Below are 23,803 nucleotides of genomic sequence, written 5' to 3'. Positions count from 1 at the left end.
AAGAAAATCGTCCATACCGATAGATTAACTCCTTTTACGAAGAGACGTTTAAGTAAGGCGGAATCCGTGGGAATAGAAAAAGTTTTTGTTGTTAAGTTTAATGCAGCCTGTTCTGTTTTGTTCCAGAAATTTTCATAGCACTGAAAATTGGTGACACTTGAACTGGAATTACTGACGGGAGAGACGAGAAAAAAAAGGAAAAGAAAAATTCTACTAGGAAGACATGCTCATGGTTTTTGAGCGTGGTTTTTCCGTGAAACTTTGGGCTGTTGTGAGTGTGATGCACTCACACAAGAAATGTCGCAAGCGATATAAGGTGTCAAATGACACCTCGCGCGCGGACATCGCCCGGCCTACATACCGGGCGTCACACCGGGCAATGCACCCGGTTGCTAAGAGACAACACCCAAAATCTCATGATTTTGGAGTGGAATCCGCAATTGCTGGCTAAGCAAGAGCATTGACCAAAGGCCAATGACCGATAGTACCCTCCTCGGTTATACACAAAAAATCGGTGTATATAAACACCGAGGTACAGACAACGAGCGGGCTTGCTACACATTATACAGCGACGTATGTCGCTCGACACGATACTTGTACGAGTATTTTAATACAAATCAGTGTAACTCAGTAGATTCAGTGTAACTTAGTAAAAGAATATATATACTGTATTCAAAATCACTACTGGCTCATCTCTTACGAGACCTGACCCGAGGAGTAACGACAGCGATCCCAAATACATGTCTCTGAATAAGGGGCACAACAGAGCAAATGCTGAGACGGAGACTCAGGACTCCTTTTAGAACTGAAAGAGATCCACGTAGACAATTCCCCTCCTCCCTTGTCTGAAAATACAAGAAAGAAGGACGCAAGACTCGTGAGGAGTGAAGCGTTGAAGGAGTGGAGAAGAGGAAGTTGGACGAAAATCTTCATTTTGAAGACTGGGAATTTGTTCATTGCTCTGGGAGCTGGCCACTTCCGAAAGAGGGATGGACAAGAAAGCGAAGAGGTGACGATGTCGTTCGGTAACCTGTAGCCTCGGCTCAGAATAGAGCAGGAGACGTCGGAAAACTCAGGAAACTTTCTCCAAGGAAGACGTCCCTATATTGTCGGGACAATAATTTTAAAAAAGGGGGGTAGTATTGCGAACGAGTTTCGCGCGCGATGTGCGCGCGAACTTTATGTCCATCAGCGAATTTCAGTGTCAACAGTGTTTTAAAGAAGAAATGTCAGAAGATCTCGGGACGTCAACTCTAACGGACGTTTCCCTGAGGCCTTGCTTTTGTATACGCGAGTTTAATAAAGTTCTCTCTGTTCTCCTAAGTGTGTTCTTTATTCCTCCGTGCTCGCGTGTGAAAGTAATGAAAGAGTTCGGAGTGCAAGCGTAACATTTTTCTAGGAGCTTTCAAATGTGCTCTTTCAAATGCCGCCGAGAAAAATTGAAAAAAAAGTCCAGACCATCAAGTTTTTGAGCTTTTTGTGAAAAAAAAACACGATTATTTTTTGTAAAACTTTTTTTTAAGTGAATTTTTTTATCGTAACGTGTTTAGATTAAAATCAGAATTGCACAAAGCGTGCACTTTTTAATTGTAGTTGAAGACTATGCAGCGCAAATTTTTTTTTTAATCTGGCGAATCTAGTATTGCCGCCTAAATGTCAGAAATTTTAGAAATCCCCATTTTTTACGATTTTTTCTATTCGAACAATCGTAATTCGATTTACTAATGCACATAAATCACTTAAAAACGTTTGACCATATCAGAGATGGGTAGCAGCAAATACTTTTGTCTTCAAATTACACATTCAATTACATATTACTTTTATAATTTGTAATTGAAATCCATTTAATTATCCATTATTTTCAGCATTTGTAATTAAGTTCCATTTAATTACTCATTATTTTGAGCATTTGTAATGGATGTCCAAAGTAATTAAATTACACTATTGTAATGTAATTACATTTGTGTGATTTAATTACATTTGCGTGATTTAATTACATTTGTGTAATTTAATTATATTTGTGTAATTTAATTACATTTGTGTAATTTAATTACATCTGTGTAATTTAATTACATTTTAATTTTTATTCGAATTGAGTTAACGACAAAGAGAACGTGAGAGTGTACATACTGTACATACTGCAAAAATAATATATTGTGTATCTAGCGGAGAAAGCGACATTTTTTAGACGATCGTGAAATTTGCCTTCTGCTTGGGCGGCAATCATACGAGTCTGAAAGAAAAGCTTTCTCCCATGCATAAGATATTTTTCATAAGTTATGAACTTATGTTAACTCAATTCGAATAAAAATTAAAATGTAATTAAATTACACATACAGACGTAATTAAATTACACAAATGTAATTAAATTATACAAATGTAATTAAATTACACAAATGTAATTAAATTACACAAATGTATAAATAAATTACACAAATGTAATTACATTACAATAGTGTAATTTAATTACTTTGAACATCCATTACAAATGTTCAAACAAATTAGTAATTCAATGGTGTTTAATTACAAATGTTCAAAGTAATGTGTAATTAAATCACATTTAATTATTCATTGTTTTGAGCATTTGTAATTTGGTAATAGTCAATTACAAATTCGCCCATCTCTGGACCATATTAGTTTGTATACTAACCCTCTGCCTACACACTATATTTTTCTCCCGATTCTTACACACATCGGTTACACTAACCCACAAATTTGATTGATTCATATCTCCAAAAGTATTTAATCAATTTTAACTTTTTTTTTAATCAAAAGTAAAAAATTCATAATTATGATGGTCTTGGTTAAAAAGTCAGATGTTAAAAAAATATTTTTTTTTTTAAAGAATGAGAAAGGAAAAATTTTTGTAAAAATTTGCCTCTTTTTCAAACACCCGTATTTATTAGAAAAAAAAGATAAAGTAATTAAAATAATGGTCAATAAAAACGTGAAGAGTTGTACTTTGATAATCTATGGTCAGTTTTTTGATTCTGTTAAAAAAATATATTTATTTTGTGAAGAATTTTGTAAAAAATGAATGTAGTCCAAACACATGTAATACTAAAGGAAAATAGTAATATTTATTAGAATAACATAACATTTAACGATATAATTTTTTTTAACAATTTGTTTAAATAATTGTTTAAACAATTCAATTTTGCAAAAAGGAAAAACACGTGTAACCTTTTTTTCATGTATTCTATGAAACCCGTAGTCAGTTTTTATATTTTAGCATTATTTAGAGCATGGGTACAAGCCAACTTTGTATGTGCTAATTGTTTATAACAATTTTACGCGTAAACAAAGCCTCAGATCAAAAAATTACAAGTATAAAAATTTCTTATTTTTTGACGTGGAATAGAATAGAACTTTCAATTTTTTTTAAATGACATTTTTTAAACAATTTGTTTAAACAATTAAATTTTGAAAAAAAAAACACGGGTAACTTTTTCGATCCATGTTATGAATCCCATAGTTAGTTTAGTATTATCACGACTGTGTTAGGCATGGGCCTTAATGAGTTAATTTGTAATGCTGCGGTGATGATAAAGCATCAGTGAAGCGTCACGTCGCCTACGTGCTCTTCTGTATAGTTGGTTTATATTTATATATATAAATTGTAATATATATAAGTACTGTATACGTAAATAATACTTAATGAACAAAAAAATAACTTTTACTTACACTTCAAATTTGGAACTCTTTCACTTTTTGTTACGTTCTCTACACACTGGGTAACTCTAACCCACACATACACTTTCGAAGTTCTTACTTCTGATGTTTTCGAAACTAACAATACCTAAAAAGTAATAAGTAGAGCATAATTCTAACTTTTTTCTTCTAGTCCAAGGCCCCCTTGCTAAATACTTTTAACTTTTTAAGGACGGGAAAGCCATTTTTTGTACTTTACTTTCAGCACTTTAAATGTATTTGGCCTAAAAGAAAAAATGCAAATATTATTTCCGAAAGAAAAAAGTCTGCTCTTTCGAATGGCACCATCAAAATTGACCTACGATGCGAAGTTGAGAAGTTATGGCGGGTTTTTTTTTAAGTAAAATTTTACACAATTTTTTTTTTTTTTTGAAAATCCGCTTTTTCGAATGGAAACGTTTTGCTAGAGCATCACGACTACGCTTAAAAGTAGCATGGATATCTACTCTAATAAACCGCAGTTTTTTTAAATTTAATACGGCGGCTTCAAGATGGCGCCTTATAGTTTGACACATTTGAATAACTTCTTTGGATGATGTTTTTTTGAAAAACTTCAAATACAAAAGTTGTAGGAAATGAAAAAAAAATTCAATAATGACCTTGAGTTTGACCTTAAACTTCATCTTTAAGGTTATTTCAAGATCAAGTTGATTTTTCTAAATGAAAATTTATATTTTTTACTGCAGAAGTAAAAACTGCGGAAAATTCTACGTTCAACCATGTAAATGACGTATGGGTTTCAATGATCCCTAGGGGGTGTCATTTAGAAACTATTATTTCTTCACATATATTCTCTTATACGTTCTTCAGCCGTCAATGTTTTAATTATTTTGCCATTACCCAGCTTTCACGAAGAGGTAAACGTAAAACGGAGTTTTTTGGGGTTTTTTAGTTTTTATTTTTAATTTTTTTGTATTTCTTATAATTTTAATTTTTTTATCTTTTTATTTGTATTATATTTGAAAAAAATGTTTAATTTTAAATCATGGAATTTTGTAAAATATTTTTTACAGTAATGTTAATTGCAATTTTGCAAAAAGGAAATATGTTTGCGTGTTACATTCTCCCGTGCTACAATATTTTCTTTCCTAATTTTAACTTTTTTTTTCTTTTCCTTTGAATAGTGTTTTGCAATTTTTAATGGCTCCTCTTGCTGTTGAAATGATAGATACTTCTTTAGAGTCCATCAAAGTTATGAAATTCAAGCCATTTGTTTTCTCATGCTGGACCGCGTGACTTCCTCGAACGTGCATTGTTGCGCGTATACATGATTTGTTTTGACATAAAGTGTAAACACACGTGCTGACTAGGCGACGCTCACGGCGCATGATGTGAGGAGCACGCACGAAGGAGAATTCGTCTGTGGCAATATAACGAGATTCTACTGTATATGACGAAATTGCATTCATCATCTTTATTTAAAATATTATTTTAAGACATATAAAATATGCCACGAAAGACACGATCAAGTGGCAATAATGATATATCACGAAGAAATATTTGTAAAGTACTACAGAGAAATTTGTGCAAGTTATTTGAGAATGATAATCTCATTGATGTTGCTTTTTTGCCAGACGCTCAGATTTTAGACTTTTCAGATTCATAAAATTTGAACAAGATAATGAGGATAGGCATTTGGATGATATAGATAGCGGTGATGACAACGAGGAATCTGAGCAAGTTAAGAACATATTATCATATAAACAAGTATATGAACAATATTCTTTATATTAAAAATATTTGGCAAAGGACCATAAATATAATTGAATTGCTGGTAAAAAAAAGTACGATGATGTTCCTTCAAATAAATATCGATTGAAAACCTCTGATCGGAAAAAGATTAGAAATAGCTTATCAACAGAAATATTTGAAATCTTTTTTTCTTCGGAAATAAAGAATCGTATAATAGAAGCATCTTTGGAGAATGGCCAGAGTCTTTTCATAGCTGATCTGAATACATTTATAAGTATCTTGATTTTAACAACTTTCAATTAACGGCCAGCTATAAAAGATTATTGGTCAACTAATCCTTTATTGGAGTGTCCAGTTGTAAGATCAGCAATGACCAGGAATATGTTTCTTCGAATAAAAAATAACCTAAAATATTCAAAACGGTCGGAAGAGAATCCGAAAAATCCAGCTTGGCGAGTTCGCATTGTGTTTGAAATGTTCAAAAAGAACATTGTCACGTTCTGATTTTATGTCCGTTTTGGGTCAATACATTTAAGTAATTTACCCGGGGATGGACAAGTTTGTGAGAAATAGTAATCTTCACCGAAAAGATAACGAATTTTATAAGTTTGATATCGAAGATCTTTTTTCTTTATATTTTTAAAATGAGGAAAGTTAATTTTAAAATCAATCCTGATAAGTTTATATTTGTTTTGTTCTTTAGGCTTTTGGGAAGGTTGAATCAAGAGTTTATCTAATTCATAAATAAATTTCAGAGGATCGCGATTAAAGATTATTGCTTGATTAATTTGATATCTCAGTTTTTTAATTCTTACGCGCCTATCACCCTTTTTGGGCATTTAATATTAGAGTTAGATTTAAATTAATTACACTCAGTTGCCACACCTGAGGAAGAGTCAGGATTCAGGTCTGTTGCCACACAAATGTCAGCGACAGGGCCCGAAAGATCTGCCTCGATGCTCTCGGCAGCGACAGAGTTTAGTTTTGATCTGTTGTCACTCAAAAGGCAGCGACAGAGGTTGAAAGGAAAACTAAATGATCTTGAAGAGTAATTAACTTAATTACCTTTAATTCCAAAATCTACTTCGAAACAAACTGAGCCTGAATTCTAGGATTGGTCCGCTAAGAACTTCGATTTAAAATCGCTCAAGTTAAAGATCACGACAATCCCAGACTAACTGAATAACTGTCGGACTAACTCGAGTAGTATCGCAATTGACAATAGACTTAGACTTATACAAGGCTGATTAACAGACTTACAGACTTACAGACTGACGCTGAGCATTTGGCTCATTTATTTATACTTAATTTCCCTCTACTTAAGCCGCATTTTTTCCCCTACGCAAACTTATTTTCTTGTGGAGGAGGAAGGTTTAGTCTCAGGTGTAACCCTATGCTCAATTTTGATTCTGATATCGACCTGAACTTGATAATACCAGCAATCGAATAAGAAATCAATACAGCAACCGAATAAGAAATCAATGCTCATGTATTCTATTATTTAAATTCAGTTTTTAAAGTAATTATTACAATTTTAGTTTAAATGTTCCCGCGTACGTTACAAACATGAAAGTTTTTGATTATTTTCAAACCGCTATCTCGGTGGATAAAATTATAGTAAAGTTTTATGGAAGATTTTGTTGATCAAACAATTTATAACAAGCCTATTAGGTTTGGCGTCAAAATTTGGGCCTTGTGTGGAATCGATGGATATCTTTATGACTGCGATATTTATTGTGGTAAGGGAGCTATAAATGATGGAAAACTCTCTAAATGTGTTCTAGGAAGTAGAATTGTTATGAATATCTTGGCAGATCTTTTAGTGAAAACAAGTAGGAAAAAATTAGCCGATTTTCATCTATATTGCGATAATTTCTTCACTTCTCTTGACCTGTTTGTACATTTAAATCTAACAAGTTTGAAAGCAACAGGAGTTGTCAGGAGGGATAGAATACAAGTGCAAAATCAATTGGATAAGAAAACGGTTCGAGGAAGTCACGCGGTCCAGTATGAGAAAACAAGTGGCTTGAATTTCATAACTTTGATGGACTCTAAAGAAATATCTATTATTTCAACAGCAGGAAGAGTGCAGCTATTGAAAATTGCAAAACGCTATTTAAAGGAAAAAAAAAGAAAGTTGAAATTGGAATGCCATCAGCTTTTTTGATATTTAATAAGTGTATGGGCGGAATTGATATTCACGATCAATATTGTAGTAAAGCAACCCCGAAAATGAAAAGTAAGAAGTGGACATGGTCGATTTTCACAAGATTGATCGCATCATCTCTTAGCAATGCCCTCATCATTCGAAATGCTACAAACGAAAACGACAAGAAGATGAGGATGAAAGAATTTGCCTTGAGCATCACTGAAACTTAAGGTAAAGAAGGGCATTATGGCCATAGTTTTTATTTGAGGTTATAATTTTCAAACCGTTAGTTTTTTTATTTCGTAACTCTGAAATTTTAGTGTATTTAATAAGCTTTGATGACAAAAAGTCTTGATCAATTAAAATTTATCCATATTCGAAGAAAAAAAAGAATCTGAAAGCATGCGTTTTAGACATATTAAACGTAGGGTGGGTAATATGGCCAACTATAAGAAAAGTGTACAAAACAGTAATATTTTGCAAAAGTGAGGTAATTTTAATCTTACAGAACATTAACATTAAAATATTTGAAACGTAACCGTTTAAAAAATAAACATTTAATAAAAAAACATTAAAAAATAAACATTTAATCGGAATTTGTTAAATCGCAGTTTGAACAGAGCCCAGTATCTACAATATTTCCTCCATCACATGTTTCATGGAATCATGTAGAGCATTTACAACATTGTAGCCAATCACACTTCTTTCTTTCATTTTTTTTTGTCATACCCGGGAAAAATGGATACATCTAATTATATATAATTTTGTATAACTTTGTAGATCTAATTAGATCTAATTAGATTTACAAAGTTATACAAAATTATATATAATTAGATATATTCATTTTTTCCCGGGCAGAGAGAAAAGTTTTTTCGGATTTAACAAATTTTCTTAAAAAGGATTCGTTACCGAAGCCGAAATTTAGCCATGCCATAGACAGCTAAGATGTGTCTTTAAGACGTAATAAAAAATACATATGTCCCGAAAGCTAACTACGATAGCATAGGCTGATCCGGATTCTGTCACCGTGGGTGGTCTTATGTAGCCTTTGGAGTGTAAATTGCATTAGGAGAAAGATGCCGCGTACGTCGCCTAGCGGCAATCCGCAAACTACATACTTTTTAAATTTATATAATATAGAATGTTAGGAATTTAATTACATTTACCATAATTGTGATTGTATTTATTATATAAAAATGGTTAATTCGATTGACTATTTTTATTTGATATTCTATTATATTATTATTTTAAATTATTGTAATTTAACAATATTAGTGTTTAACATTATTTCTGTTATAATTTATAGTAAAATTTTTACCCTGTTTGGCACAACTATGGCATAACTTATTTACATTAAAATTATAGCAATAATAACTATAAAAATGATATTTGCAACTATAATTATTTTACTATGCAAATATAATTGAAAATACTAGACACTTTTCTCTTAGTGTATATGCACACATAATTAGATATAATTATATGTTTTTAAATACAATTAGATCAAATTTTTTATGGATCCCATTTAATGGATCACATTTTTGTGGTAAATATGGTAAATTAAAATATATTTTTATGAATAGAAGATTATTTATTTATACTTGTATTCATTTACATAAACATTCTTATATAAAATATTTTATACATGTATAAAAAAATATTGCAGTAAAATTTTGCAATAAAATAAATCAATATTATTAATAAAAAAAAATTTTTAATTAGAATTTGTGTGAAATTATGAACTATTATAAATTATAAAATTTATAATATGCAATAGAAATTAATCTTCCCAGATAGCACACAGAGTTCAAAAAGGATTCAATTGTCACCAATTATGTCACTAATTATGAATTCTTTTTGAGATCTTTTTTTATAAAAATAATTCTTTTTGCATCTCAAAAAGAATTCATAATTGATGATAAAGATATTATTGAGTTCTTTTTGAATCTCTGTGCTATCTCTGTGCTTCAATTATGTGAACGATAAACTCTGTGTACGCGCGCATACATATATGAAAATAAAATTACTTATTCTATAATATAAAAATGGTATTTTTATGCAAATTTAATGCAAACACATTATTATATATATTTTAATCAAACATAAAAGTATATATATAATTATATCTAATTTCATACAATTATATATAAATATGTATATAATTTAAATTGAAAAAATTCCAATATAACTTTGAACAATATGATATGGAGTTATAAATTAATATTTTGATATAATTATATATAATTATTTAATCAAAAAAGAATTCTAATATAATTCTGTATAATTCAATATGGGTTTATGAATATCTTGATATAATTATATATATTTATTCGAAAAGTAATTTTAATAAAATGTTGTATAATTCAATATGGAGTTATATACATATATATATATATATATATATATATTTTTTTTTTTTTTTTATACAATTATATATAATTGTATATACAGGGTGTTCCAGATTAACCGGAGGAGCCGGCATGTACGTATTCCTCATGAAAAACTGAGTCGAAAATGTCAGTAGCAAAATCTTGAGGGATCAATAGTTTTCAAATGGTAAGCCTTTGAAACTTTCCAACCACAGGCCGTGAAGCTCGCGCTGTCAGGCGCGGGGCAACTAAGCGGCCGGCCGGTCGCTTTGACGAGTATCGCTAAACGGTGTGGTACCGAACGAGTATAAATCTGTGAAATCTCTTAATATTTGTTGCTGTATTCTTAAATCGAGTCCAATTTAATTGACAAAAAGTAATATCAGTTGTAAATTCAATAAAACGTCATTTATATCAATAAAAAATATGTGTTTCTGAAATACGTTTTATGTATAAATAAATTAATAAATAAAATCAATATTAATTAAATTATTTAATCAAATAATATTAAAAACATCAGTCGACAACATTTCCAAAACTTTTTTTCAAAAAGTTCTGTCACAAACAGAAAACATTTACATTTGAAATTCGCATTTGATGTAAATAAATATTTCATATTTAGGAAATAAAATGAACGAAATTCCGAATTATGATATAAGAGGAAAAGGAAGTAATACTGTGAAGGAATCGACGTAAGTAAATAATAAGTATTATTATTACAAATTACATTTTGAATAATATTTTAGAAACTTTTAGAGTAGGTGTTCGAAATGGCCACCACCTATTTCAATACAAAGCTGAGCACGTCTAATCAAATTTTCTCTCGATCATTGTACCCTTTCAGGCGTAATGGTTGCAAGCGCCTCAATTCGATCACTCTAAAAGTTTCTAAAATATTATTTAAAATGTAATTTGTAATAATAATACTTATTATTTACTCACATCGATTCCTTCACAGTATTACTTTCTTTTCCTCTTATATCATAATTCGGAATTTCGTTCATTTCATTTCCTAAATATGAAATATTTATTTACATCAAATGATAATTTCAAATGTAAATGTTTTGTGTTCGTGACAGAACTTTTTGAAAAAAAGTTTTGGAAATGTTGTCGACTGATGTTTTTAATATTATTTGATTAAATAATTTAATTAGTATTGATTTTATTTATTAATTTATTTATACATAAAACGTATTTCAGAAACACATATTTTTTATTGATATAAATGACGTTTTATCAAATTTACAACTGATATTACTTTTTGTCAATTAAATTGGACTCGATTTAAGAATACAGCAACAAATATTAATAGAGATTTCACAGATTTGTACTCGTTCGATACCATACCGTTTAGCGATACTCGTCAAAGCGACCGGCCGGCCGCTTAGTTGCGCCGCGCCTGACAGCGCGAGCTTCATGGCCTGTGGTTGGAAGGTTTCAAAGGCTTACCATTTGAAAACTATTGATCCCTCAAGATTTTGCTACTGACATTTTCGACTCAGTTTTTCATGAGGAATACGTACATGCCGGTTCCTCCGATTAATTTGGAACACCCTGTATAATTGTCCATTCAAAAATATAATGTTGCATAATTTGATATAAAGTTATAAATATTTTGATATAATTATATATAAATTAATATATGAATTGATCTTATTATATGTAATTATATATAATATGATATAATTCTACATAATTAGATATAAACTTTTTTTCCCGAGTTTTATACGAATTCATCGCCTCCCGGATACCGGTAAAAATATGATTGCTTCCGTCTGTTAATCAATACTTTGATTATTTCAAATACATTGTTTACACGATTATCTTTCCCGTGGTTGTGCATTAATTTGTTTCCGCGACCTGCCCCGCTCCGAGATATCCACATACGACTTGTTTAAAAACCACGCCCCTCTACCGCCTCGAGAGAACTACCGGCATTCGTAACGCATTTTGTTACCGAATTATTGTGTGGCGCGGAAATCCGCTTGGCGCCCTATATACATATACTTATATACATAATATTTTGTAAGTATTGTTTTCGTGGGTTACCGATATTTTTGGAGAAAGCGTTACCAGTTAAGATCGATAGTTGATACCGATTAATTGGGCGAGTCCCCTTCGGACCTAGCGGTTCCCGAAGTAAAACTCGTCGCAATATATATTTGTTATTTAGATTATGGGGGAGTGTGGTGGTTAGGTTTGGTCAATCAGAAAGCCCCCTTTAACAATAACTATACGTGTCGGATATATTTGATCTCTTTGGGTACAATTGGAATTGCGTCAGTGTGTAAGCGATAGGATCTTGAGGTAGCCGGAAGTTGGTTCGTTCTGATTGTAGAAGGACTGGGCACCGCTCGAAGATGTTTGTAGGTGGTTAGGACTTCCTCGTCAGCCTCGGCCTCGGAAGAAGGGTAGCACCGGTGAATGGAAGGATTAGGCGGCACCCGAAGAAGGTTGGGACTTCCCTTAGTCGCTGTCGCTGCCGAACAGCTCCCGGAAGACTGCTCGCTTCTTCTCCAGAAGAGCGCGAGGAATGTGCTTCCCGGGTGTCTGTGGGAGCGCACGTGGAGTCTCGGGAGCCTCAAGCGACGTCGGCGGAGCGGCGGGGATGTCCTCGGGAGTGGCCTGCGTTCCCCTTGTAGTTAGGTCTGATACCACTCGCGGTCCGGTCCTGGTATGCGTTGTATGACCAATGGTAATACGGCTAATAGTAACCGCGGGAGCAGACGTCGCGATCTGCGCCGCTTGGGTGACCGTTCCACGTCCAGCAGTTTGCGTAGTCCTGGTGACCGGAGGATGGCGAGGAGGACCTCTGGGCTGGAGACGGTGGTCCCTCGGCTTCTCCGGGGAGAATGCGATTCGTATTAACCGCCACGGAACGTTGGTCTTCGTCGGCGACTCCTTGAATCCCAGAGGCTTCGCTGGGCTCTTGGTATCCGGCCGCACCGATTGGTCCGTGGACCGCGGTGGCCGAGTTGGCGGCAGCGGGGCAGGTTGGCGGTTGCGTCTCCCGGAGGAGTTTCTCATGGTACCAGAGAGTTCGCCCGTGCCGAAAATCAGGAACGCCGGGGCCCGTAGGTACTTTTTCCAAAAACAAGAACTAGCTCAGTATAGGTCCTTACGAGCTCGCTGTACTGACGAAAGCTTGGCTTAATTCCTCGTCGTGGGTGGTCTTCTTATGTAAACCAGATGTTGTGTTTCTCCTTTCGAGTTTGAGGCGCCGCGCTTTCGCCTAGTGGCGGCCGCGCGCGCGCGCGTTGCGCTATGGCGTGCCGCCACATAGATAAATGATATTTACCAATGTTTTGTAAATATTTGTCTATTTTTTCCCTTTTTTCTAAACACAGTAGAAACAGAATCTATTCGTAAGTTATTTCCACATGTTATTTCGCATATGTTACATAAAAATTAATTAAAGAATATCAATTTATATTTATTTATTAAAAATATAATTTTACTATATATATTTCTCTTTTTTTTTATAATATCTAATTAAGTTAATCTATAAAAAATGTACATATATCCATAGACATGAAGTGTTCATGAATCATCACAAAGTTTAGTTTTTACGTAGGCCATTTGAAAAGTTTCCGGCCTCATCGACATAAAGTAATTGTAGAAAAAAGTTTCTTTCGCCGTCCGATAGATAGCCTTGACATATGTAAACCGTAAAAATTTCAAGTCATTCTGATTACTACTTTGTCTATGGCACTCTTCCAAAGTTGTCAGCTGACATTGTCTGTCAACAATGGAGAAAACTGAGTATCGCTCAGTGATAAAATTCCTTTATTTAAAAGGGAAAAAGAATCAGGAAATAAAAAATGAGTTAGACTCTGTATACGGTGAAGCCTCCCCTTCATTTACAACGGTTAAACATTGGGTGGCCGAGTACAAACGTGATCGTACGAGTATTTTAGACGAGGAACGTTCCGGGCGCCCGAAAACTGCTACAACTGACGAAATGATCGATTTAATGCATCAAACTGTGATGGAAGATCGTCGACTGACTGTTAAGGATATTACTGAGGCTTGTGGGATATCATCTGAACGGGTGCACAAGATTTTACATCAAGATTTGGATATGAGAAAATTATCCTCGCGCTGGGTGCCGCGCTTGTTGACGATCGACCAAAAGCGCGAACGGGCGGACATGTCGCGCTAGTGTCAAAATTGAATGAATTGAAGTTTGAATTGCTTCCGCACCCACCTTATTTGATAGATCTAGCTCCCAGCGACTTTTTTCTATTTCCTAATTTGAAAAAATTTCTCGGGGGAAAAAAATATGGGTCAAATGCTGAGGTGGAAGACGCTGTAAACCAGTATTTTTCAGGTTTAGACAATCAATTTTTTTCTGACGGTCTAAAAGGATAGGGGAAACGTTGGACCAAATGTATTGAGTTACAAGGAGACTACATCAAGAAATAAATTTTGTTTTGCTTCGAAATATGTGTTTTTCTTAAAAAGGCCGAAAACTTTTCAAATAGCCCACGTATACGATCTTCGAAGTCAAACAACGTTGACGGTGGCTGACAGATGAACTGATGACCGTTTTTCTGATTGCAGAAATTTTAAGCAATGCTGTAATTAATGTGAATATAATTCCAGTGACTATGATCGCACTGAGGAATACTTGCAAATTTTTTTCAAACTTCGTATTTTAGGTCTTCTTAATATACTAATCTTAGTACGAATAACAAACATTCTTAAAAAGTCCTCGTAATTTTGTATTAATATTAATATCACATTACTGATAAGATTGCTGTAACGTTAATGGGAGAAGTTTAGACGAACATTTGTATGTTGCAGGCAGGTTAATAACAGGCTATTTAATCTGCGTGGAAAGCTACTAATCTTACAATTAAAGATTGTCATAACATTTAGGACGTTAATGTGCTGTGAGAGTATTATTTATAGACAAAAACTATGATTTCTATTTAACGTTATCAAAATTTTTAACAAAAATTTGACAAATTATTTTTATTTTTCCTCCTCTCAAAAGTATCCAACTTGGACGTAAGACGGAAAATAGACTGTTTTGAAGTTTGTTAAAAATGATATACACTTTGAAGAATTCTTTTCTCTTAAAAACTCTTGAAATTTAGAATTTTTTAATTTCAATAATTAAATTAAACGGTCATTTAAAAAGTGTTTTTTTTTACACAACATTTAATTCATAAAATTTTTTACTCATTGATTCATAAAATTGTGTATTATGGTAAGCTTTCTTTACTATCGATAAAAAAATTAAATTAACTTTAATACAAGCAAAGTTATGAACTGTTAAAACTGCATAATGCAAAGGACAATTTATATGAAAAAAAAGCTCGGTCAATTTCCTTGAATTTTTTATATATTGTTGAAATATTTCAGTTTAATGAACATATAGACGAACCAGGCTTTTTATGAATAAGAACATATTCTCGCTTTCGTGCAGCAACTAAATATCAAATCTTGCCTATCAATTTGAAGATAACAGTATTGAACACAACGATCTAATTTTAGGATATTATTGCACTTGTCCGAATGGTGCTAGAACGTTAGGATCATGCGCTCATGTAGCAAGTCTTCTTTGGTTTTTAGGCTATGCACGACATCAGCCAATAATTAAATATCCCAGCATTGCTCTAGTAAACAATATTGCCGATGCTGGAAATAAACAACAACAAGAAAATTCAGAGAAAGATGCAATTGTAGAATGATGATTATATAAATATATGATTATAAGTCAACCATAATAAATAACAATAATACATTTATTATAATAATAATTAATCGTTGCACTTATTATTTTAATGGAATAACATCTTTAGAAATAGCGCGTGCACTCTTACATACACACACAGCAAAGAGAGTTTGAAGTCATAAAATACTACGGGAGTGACGAACCGTAGGGTCCTTATCTCTGCTGACATAGGCACGCACGCACGCACGCACGCACGCACGCACGCACGCACGCGCACGCGTGCGCACACACACACGGGATCAGATTTCGGGATCTAAGTAACGCCAAGAGCAGGATTTACACGCGCGCGCGCACACACACACACACAGAGTGTCACGACATTTATACATGCAGATATATGTGTATATATACATACGCAGTAACATTAAAATAGCAATTTTCAAAAATTTTTATCTCCGAAACTAGACATAGAAAGGACGCACAAATTGTAATTTTTCATTAGGGCTACTACAATATATAAAAAATTCAAGGAAATTAACCGAGCTTTTTTTTTTCATATAAATTGTGCGGTGTCCTTTGCAATCAAAAGATAGATGTGCAATTGAAAGCTGAAATATGTCTTTTTGGTTAAGATATTTCGTTTTAAGATATTTTATAATAACTGAATTTATTTTTTTATTACATTATTTTATAATAAAACTTATTATTTTATATTAGTAAGTTATTGAAATTGTGCTATTTTTTTTTTTAAAGTGTGGATCTCTAATTTATTAAATTACAAGAAACATTATCAGTTAAATTAATTAGTTACAATTAAAAATAATATATTTTTTAATCAGATCCAACACGAAAAAAATGGTGGCAAGTGTGGAGAATGCGGTGATGATTATTCATTATCTCGACCACGTCCAAACGAAAATGGCGGCATCTATGGAACAGGAGTTATCGTTCAAAAGTAAGTAATAAAACTATAATAAACTTCCTAGATAGCACAGAAATAAACAGAAATTCATAGAGAAGTCGTTTTAAAGAATGTGCAGAAATAGAAAATAAATACATGAATTTTTGAGGAATTAGCCACAATTAATTCACCTTGAAGTATTTCTTAAAAGTTTGTTGTAATTTTCATTATCCACCGTTACGTAGCGTTTTCATATGGGGTTTTCTTGGGAACAAAATGCACTATCTTATGAATGAAAGGAATTCGCCAAGAGCGCGGAAGGAAGTAAGATGTCGCCATCGATATAAGACACATAAAAAACTAAAATATGTCAGTCTGTAAAAAGAATCGAGAAAAATGAGAAAGATTATATGTTAGTGTGTTAGTGCGTTAGTACCAGTATTGATGTAATGAATTAAACTCTTTCAGAAATATTTCAGAAAAGACGAGATTTTCAGACTAAAATCTACAGATTGGTCTATTCTTAAATCATAAATATCATAAGATTGACACAAATTTACTCAATTATTTTAAGAAAATGAAGAAGATAGCATCAAAAATCGTTTATTCTAGATTTAAGAACTTTCCATTTAGGAACGAAATATTTTTTTTGTATAATAAATATGAGATCAGCGCTATATTGATTCTATTTTATGATATATCAAAGAGTAATAGCATTAGATCCAAAGCTCTTTTCTGTGGGTATACATTGTTGATATAGCAAGTAATTCTGCATAAATATTTTGAGAAGTTCTCAGGAATTCCAACAAGTAATTCTGTATGAATACTTTGGGAAGTTTTAAGAAATTCCAATCATAGTGCATGTAACTTCCTACGTCATTTTCAAATTATTCTTCTACGAATTCGTAAAGAATTACAGTCCAGAAAGGTAGAATACTTTATGAAATCTTTTAGAATAAACAGTGCTATCTGAGTTATTTTAATAAATTGATTCATAATTCAAATACTGTTTTTACATAAAATTTTCTTTGAGTAATTTAATAATTTTAATGATATTTACTCAGAATCAAGTGTAATTCTAATTCAATTTTGTAAGATTGTCTCAATTTCTAACAAGGGAAGTGCACAAAGTATACTTAATCATGAATATGTATTGTATATCATTTAAAAGGTCTTGTCAAACAAAATTTATGTGTACAATATTTCACTTGAATAGCGTCTTTAGAGAGCGTTAGGCGTAATGTAAGTTATAAAGCTGGGCTCTCCCATTCCGAAGTATCAAGTAGCGGCCACAATAAACATATCTATGGCAGGTATATTTGTAATCGAGATGTGATTGGTCGCGTGTTCTTTTGCCGCTTAAGGTGTATTTGCAGGCTCGCTGACGCAGAGGATCGCTGATAAGGCAGATAGAATTAAACGAGATGAGTGTTATGTAAAAGCTCTTTATCGTCACTTTTTTGCTATTTACACTATGTACAAGTAATGTATTAATTTTGGATTTTTTTAGTAGCCTTGATAAGAACCGTTTGTTTATTATCTACCATCGCGGTTTCCACTGCAAGGGTGGTTATGTTTGGGAGTGGCTCATTTGGACATAGTGCAGATGGACATGTTTCAAATGGATACAGTTTATTTGGACATAGGAATTTTGAACACCATAAAGTTGTATACTGCAAAGTTGTACACCGCAAAGTTGTACACCGTACATTTCTATACTCTTCCGTTTAGGGCACCCGTACCGACGGGGGGGGTGCGGGAGGGGGACCGAAGGCCTCTGTGTGCGTGCGTGCGTGCGTGCGTGCGTGTGTGTGTGTGGCCACGGTTACGGTAGAAATGTACGGTGTACAACTTTACGGTGTACAACTTTGCGGTGTACAACTTTACAGTGTAGAAATGTACGGTGTACATTACCTTGTGTCCATTTGCATTGTGTCCAATTGTACCGTGTCCAAGTGAAGGGCACTCTTATGCTTCCGTCACTTGGTAGATGATGTGGACTTCACTCGTTCCGGTGTGTTCGTTCTCTTGTCGCTGGTATAAGTCTTTCGCCAGTGAACTAAGCCGTAGTTGGAAACAAAATTTATATTTTATTTTTTAATATACACTATGTACATATATACAGTATATTACGTTTTCGTATATTCAGGTGGCCCTGACAAGGGCCGTTTGTGAAAAAAGCTTTAGGCCTTAGGCCTTCACCGTATTGGTGGTTTGGTTATCGTAATCCGGTACGCTGGCTCCTCGTTGTTGTTGCAGTCGGTATCGTTCTTGGACGGCGTAGCTGCAGTCTCCTCTCCAATCTCGACACGATGTCTTTTTGCCCGGGATAGTCTCTCTTTGGAGAGTCTCCGTTGTTTGACCTTCTTCCGTTCCGGTTTGTCGACCCGACTACTGCGGTTGGTCTGCGTTCCGTACGTGGTGGTGGCTCCAAGGGCCATTTGTGTCGCCCGATCTCTCCGGCAGCAGTCTGTGGTGTCCATCTGCGTGGCGATACTGCAGCTGTCCCTGGCGAGGTTCTCCAGCAGGTTCGGCAGCTGGTACCGTGGGGAGGTGTACCTCCAGATCTTCCAATCTCCTTCGGCCAGCAATACACGAGGTGACCGCGTGTTCCGGACCGGTGACAATGTAAGCGCCCGGAGTCTCCACTGCAGCGTCTTGGCTTCCTCCAGAGTGGTCGCCGTGGTATCTAAACTGGCCGTAAAACGTAGTGCTTTTCGCTCTTAAAAACGACTATCTGCTTCAAAGCGCAAAGAGTGACTCTTCGGTTCACCGCTGCTCCTTATAAAGGCTGGTAACTGTCACTTTACTCCTAAGTAAGGAGGGCCTCTAGTGATAAACGCGCGTAACGCGTTTTTGGAAAGTAGGATCTCGAATTTCTTACTGTGCCTTTGTGGTAGCCTACTGTCAAGGGGCGCGTGGTCCTGTTTTGCTAACAACGTATTGTGATGGCGTACTGTCAAGGGCGGTTAGCCCTGACTCGCCACAGGTGATATTCTCGTTCTTGTCCATGATTCATATCGTCGGGCTTGAAACTCGTTCGATGTGCCTCTGTGGACAAAGATCCTCGGCCATTTCCGGATTCTCTTTGTATGTCGTACCCGGAGTGTTGCCTTGTCGGGTAAACGACATTCTGGAGAGCGGCTGGACTAGTCTGCGTTTATACTCCTATCGCGAGTATCGGACTAGTCTGCGTGCGGATTCCTCTTATGGCGACGTACTCCTGCACCTCAGATTCCGTGTCGGCAGCAGGTGTGATCTACGGCGCCCAGATGATGTAGGAGACTGTGTTCATCACGTATAAAAACGACACCAATGCGAGTAGCGCATGGCGCGCCGAACTCGTCTCTATGTGATCCTTTTATACATTTGCAATAGTATTCTTACTTGAGAGAGCCAGGGTCCTATCGCGGCGGGACCGCGAATCTCCATTTTTCTAACTATGTTGCCGAAAATCTTACACTTCAGGCGCTCGGTTTCTGTGCGCTCCGGTGTCTGACGTTTTGTGTGGAGTTATTCTTGTGTCGCCACAATACCAATGCTTTATTGATGCTTTATAGTATAGAGTCTATACTATAAAATAAAAAGTGAAATTTATGTTGTATTCAATAAAGTATCTTATTACTAATGGCCTTCTTACTTTTTCAGATTTTTAATACTTTAAAATAAAATAGAAAATGAAATTTATGTTATTATATATATATTATATATATTATATTATTATATATATTAACTCTTTGTAATCACAGCTCCAAAAAATTCAATTCTAATCACATGGGATTATTTTTGGCCAACAATTTTGAACGCTTGTGGCACCAAAAAGTATGCGTTTTATGGGGAAATAAAAATTTCTACACATAATTTGTACATTGAAGAATATGTTTTCGTAATTAAAATAATTAATTTATATTTGAAATATTAAAAAAAATTTCCTTAAATGGGTGCCACTCTTTTTGTGTAGAAGCCAAACTAATCTGCTTTGTATCGCTTCAATTGTAGTATATGGAAGCTAAAGCTTCAAGGCCGCGATACTTCCAAATGACTTTAAAGCTTCTTCAATAAGATTCACTCTATCGAAAGGACGGAAAAAAATATTAACATGCACGTTTAAAGAAAAGTAAGATCTGATCAAAATACTTTATAAACAACCACCAAGGACTAAAGTATCGAGACATCGTCGGAAATGAAACAGATCAGAGAATATAATTGATCACCAAAAGCTACGATCACTTCCCTTGTTATATCTGTAATTATAGAAAGCTTAAGAGTCAGAAAATAAAATTAACTTTAATCAGAGTTGACGTGTCTGTTGCATGTACAAAAAAATCTGGGAATCAGAAACTAAGAAGAATGCACCTTGCGTAAAAAAAGTAAGACTAATATCACATGACTTTCATAGATATGTTCAAAAGTCAGCATTCGGATCAATGCTTTCGGCGGAAGAAACAGACGATGCACAACTGAAAAAGTCTTGATCTAAGATCAATATTTTCTATAATCTGCTTAACTAAATAGAGAAATAAATGAGACTAATTTTTTCTTCAAGTTTACACAATTGGCAAATTTTATTCAGACAATTACAGTTACTTGGTAACTGTAATTGTCTAAATAAAATTTGCCAGTTGTGTCAACTTGAAGAAAAAATTAGTTTCATTTATTGCAAATCATCACTGACGATTTTTAAATTATACAGTTGACTTTGTTAAATAGAGAAACTTAGTTGATGCTAACGTAATATAGTGTAGTGGAGATATCCTTTATTAGGGAGATACGACTTCTTTTTGAACAGGAAGCAAAGTATGCATATTGTAGTTTCAGGTTTAGTCCGATAACCGAAAAATTAGGTATCGATGCACAGAGCATCCCAGTAAGAAAGCGATGCGTCCGAAAAGACATAAAAGTTAAACTGGTTCAAGGCTCACGTATGCCTCAGGAAATTCATTGTGTAAAGAATTGTGTATTAAACGGCTGGGTAGGCCGAAACAAGGAAGCTAAAAAAGCATGTCAACAGACAAAGTTTGCACGCTTCCTTATACGAAATGACAAATCTCGTTCAAAAGCGTTACTCCAAAACTCCTCGAAAACGAGAACTCCGAAAATATCGTCCTTTTGAAAAATGGGCGTATAGATAAAGTGTTCTCTATGTCAGCTCACGCCGGAAATCTCTCAGCGAAAAGGTTGGATAATGGTCTTCCAGTCGTTCATTATAGAACAGAGAGCGTTAATCGCATCTTAAGTTGTGTTAAAACCTTAATCTCCTAAAAATCTCTTAACAAGAAGATATAAAAACAGAAAGTAATCTCAAGAATCTGAGACGGATTCAAACACTCTCTTAATACATATTCGGTGGTGCCGTGAAAAAAGATTTGCTCCTTAGAGTTAGAAAAGTAAAGGAAGCATTTTTTAAACCCCCCAAAAAAGAACGGAGGATGAGAGCAGATTTTATTTCCTTTTTATTTATCGCCTCCTCCAGCGGAATTTATTGTAGAAAGGAACAATGATCGGCAAAACTACTTGTTTTGATATTCTTATCTTTCCTCGAATAAAGAGACGCTATTTACAAAGGATGCGTCTACGGACGCCTTCTTGCCAAAGCCCCCGGTTGAGGTGGCAGCAATATTGACGGGCAGGTACATACCTTGTCTTTCTTTTTTTGTTATTTTTGAGTCCGGTAAGTGACCGACAGATTACCGTTTAGACTCTTTGCTTCTTAATCTAGATCTTATAAGGCGTCTAGGTATCCTTTGACTGAAATCGAAGTGCTGAGCTCGACGTTTATATTCAACCGAATAGCAAGTGATCCAAGGCACTAAAAGAGAGCCCTCTGATTCAGAACTAAAGAGTATCCGCCGAAGTATCGCCCAGTTTCGTGAGACTGAATGCAGCGGGATCCGTCTAAAATGATTTGGCGGAGAAGATAAAGGAGGTCCTCTTTCCCGAGTAGATGCCGCCTGCGAAGGACGAGGAGGTTATTTCGAGTATCGGAAAAAATTGCGCCGACTCCGCTGTCTTTCACAGATTTGGGATGTTGTCGCGAACACCTGAGATGTATAGAACTCTTGGTTTTTCCTTCACTAGGAATAGCCAGTCCCTCCCAGATAAAGATGAGAAGACTGAAGTCCTCTTTGCTGACGATAACTTCCAAAAAACTCTCATCATCCTTAGCTGAAGATTTTTTGTTGATTCGCTGGAAAGAATAATAAATGCCAAGATTTGCACTGGTGTTAAAAATTTCCAATAAAATTACAGTTGCTTTAAATTATATTATAGTACTCATAAGTTATGAGTATGGTTATGAGTCATAATCATAATACTGGTTTATGCAACTTATGATATAGCTGTTATAACCAAAATAGAAATTTTAATATACACTAGCACAAAAAAACGAAACAAAATTTTTGACCGATTTTTAGGCAATCTTCAAAGTGATGCAACTTTGCGAAAAATCATCCAAATTACATGTACTTTTTTTTAAATTAAAGGGCAAAGACTCTATTTTGAGAATCCCTACGCGAAAGTTTGATTTGTTAAGTGCGAACCTTTTGTATCGCATGAAAACCAAACATGTGTTTTTTAATTAAAAAAAGTAAAAGTTTGTTATCATTTTGGACAAGTTTCTCGTTAAAATCTTGCTAATATTAATTCAGATTCTTAAATTTCATTCTTTTCTAAGCAATTTAAAAAAAAACATGTCGATACGATGTTTTTTGTTGATTGTATATGAGTTTGAAATTTGCACTGCATTTTAAGGTATTTTAGCGAATAAATACGGTATTTTTTTAATATCATGAATTTTGAGTATCAATATGATATTGCACATTGATTTTATTCCTGTTGAACTCAATCATACCGCTGTCATCAAAATGACCCGATCTGCACCACGTGGAGAATGACGATCGGATTTTGTACATCATGTGGCTCTGAAATTCATCGGTGGAAATTCGTACTTACTGATCTAAATATAACCGATAGCTGACGCACCAATTTCACTGAAGTCAACAAAAGATCACATTCATCTATACTCAAAAACCCACACATACACGTAAACATACATATACACATACTCATAGATAAAACATAAAAATTCAAATTTTATTTCAAAAAATCAGCCTTTTCAGAGCCACATGATGTACAAAATCCGATCGTCATTTTCCACGTAGTGCAAATCGGGTCACTCTGATGACGGCGATATGATTGAGTTAAACACGAATAAAATTAATGTGCAATATCATATTGATACTCAAAATTCATGATATTAAAAAAATACCGTATTTATTCGCTAAAATACCTTAAAATGC

General features: G+C 34.3%; 1 protein-coding gene across 1 annotated transcript in view; it reads left to right on the top strand.

Annotated features, from left to right (window-relative positions):
- LOC105834158 overlaps positions 1-23,803 on the top strand; it is a 63,961-nt gene that overhangs the window by 21,501 nt on the left and 18,657 nt on the right. The window contains exon 2 of the mRNA XM_012676428.3: positions 16,444-16,559. Within this exon, the coding sequence (XP_012531882.1) occupies positions 16,444-16,559 (116 nt within the window). The remainder of the gene's footprint in view (positions 1-16,443; positions 16,560-23,803) is intronic.

The sequence above is a fragment of the Monomorium pharaonis genome, chromosome 5, assembly GCF_013373865.1.
Source record: "Monomorium pharaonis isolate MP-MQ-018 chromosome 5, ASM1337386v2, whole genome shotgun sequence".
Taxonomy (NCBI): domain Eukaryota; kingdom Metazoa; phylum Arthropoda; class Insecta; order Hymenoptera; family Formicidae; genus Monomorium; species Monomorium pharaonis.
The sequence above is the reverse complement of the archived record's forward strand: the minus strand, read 5'-3'. Positions and strand labels throughout refer to the sequence as shown.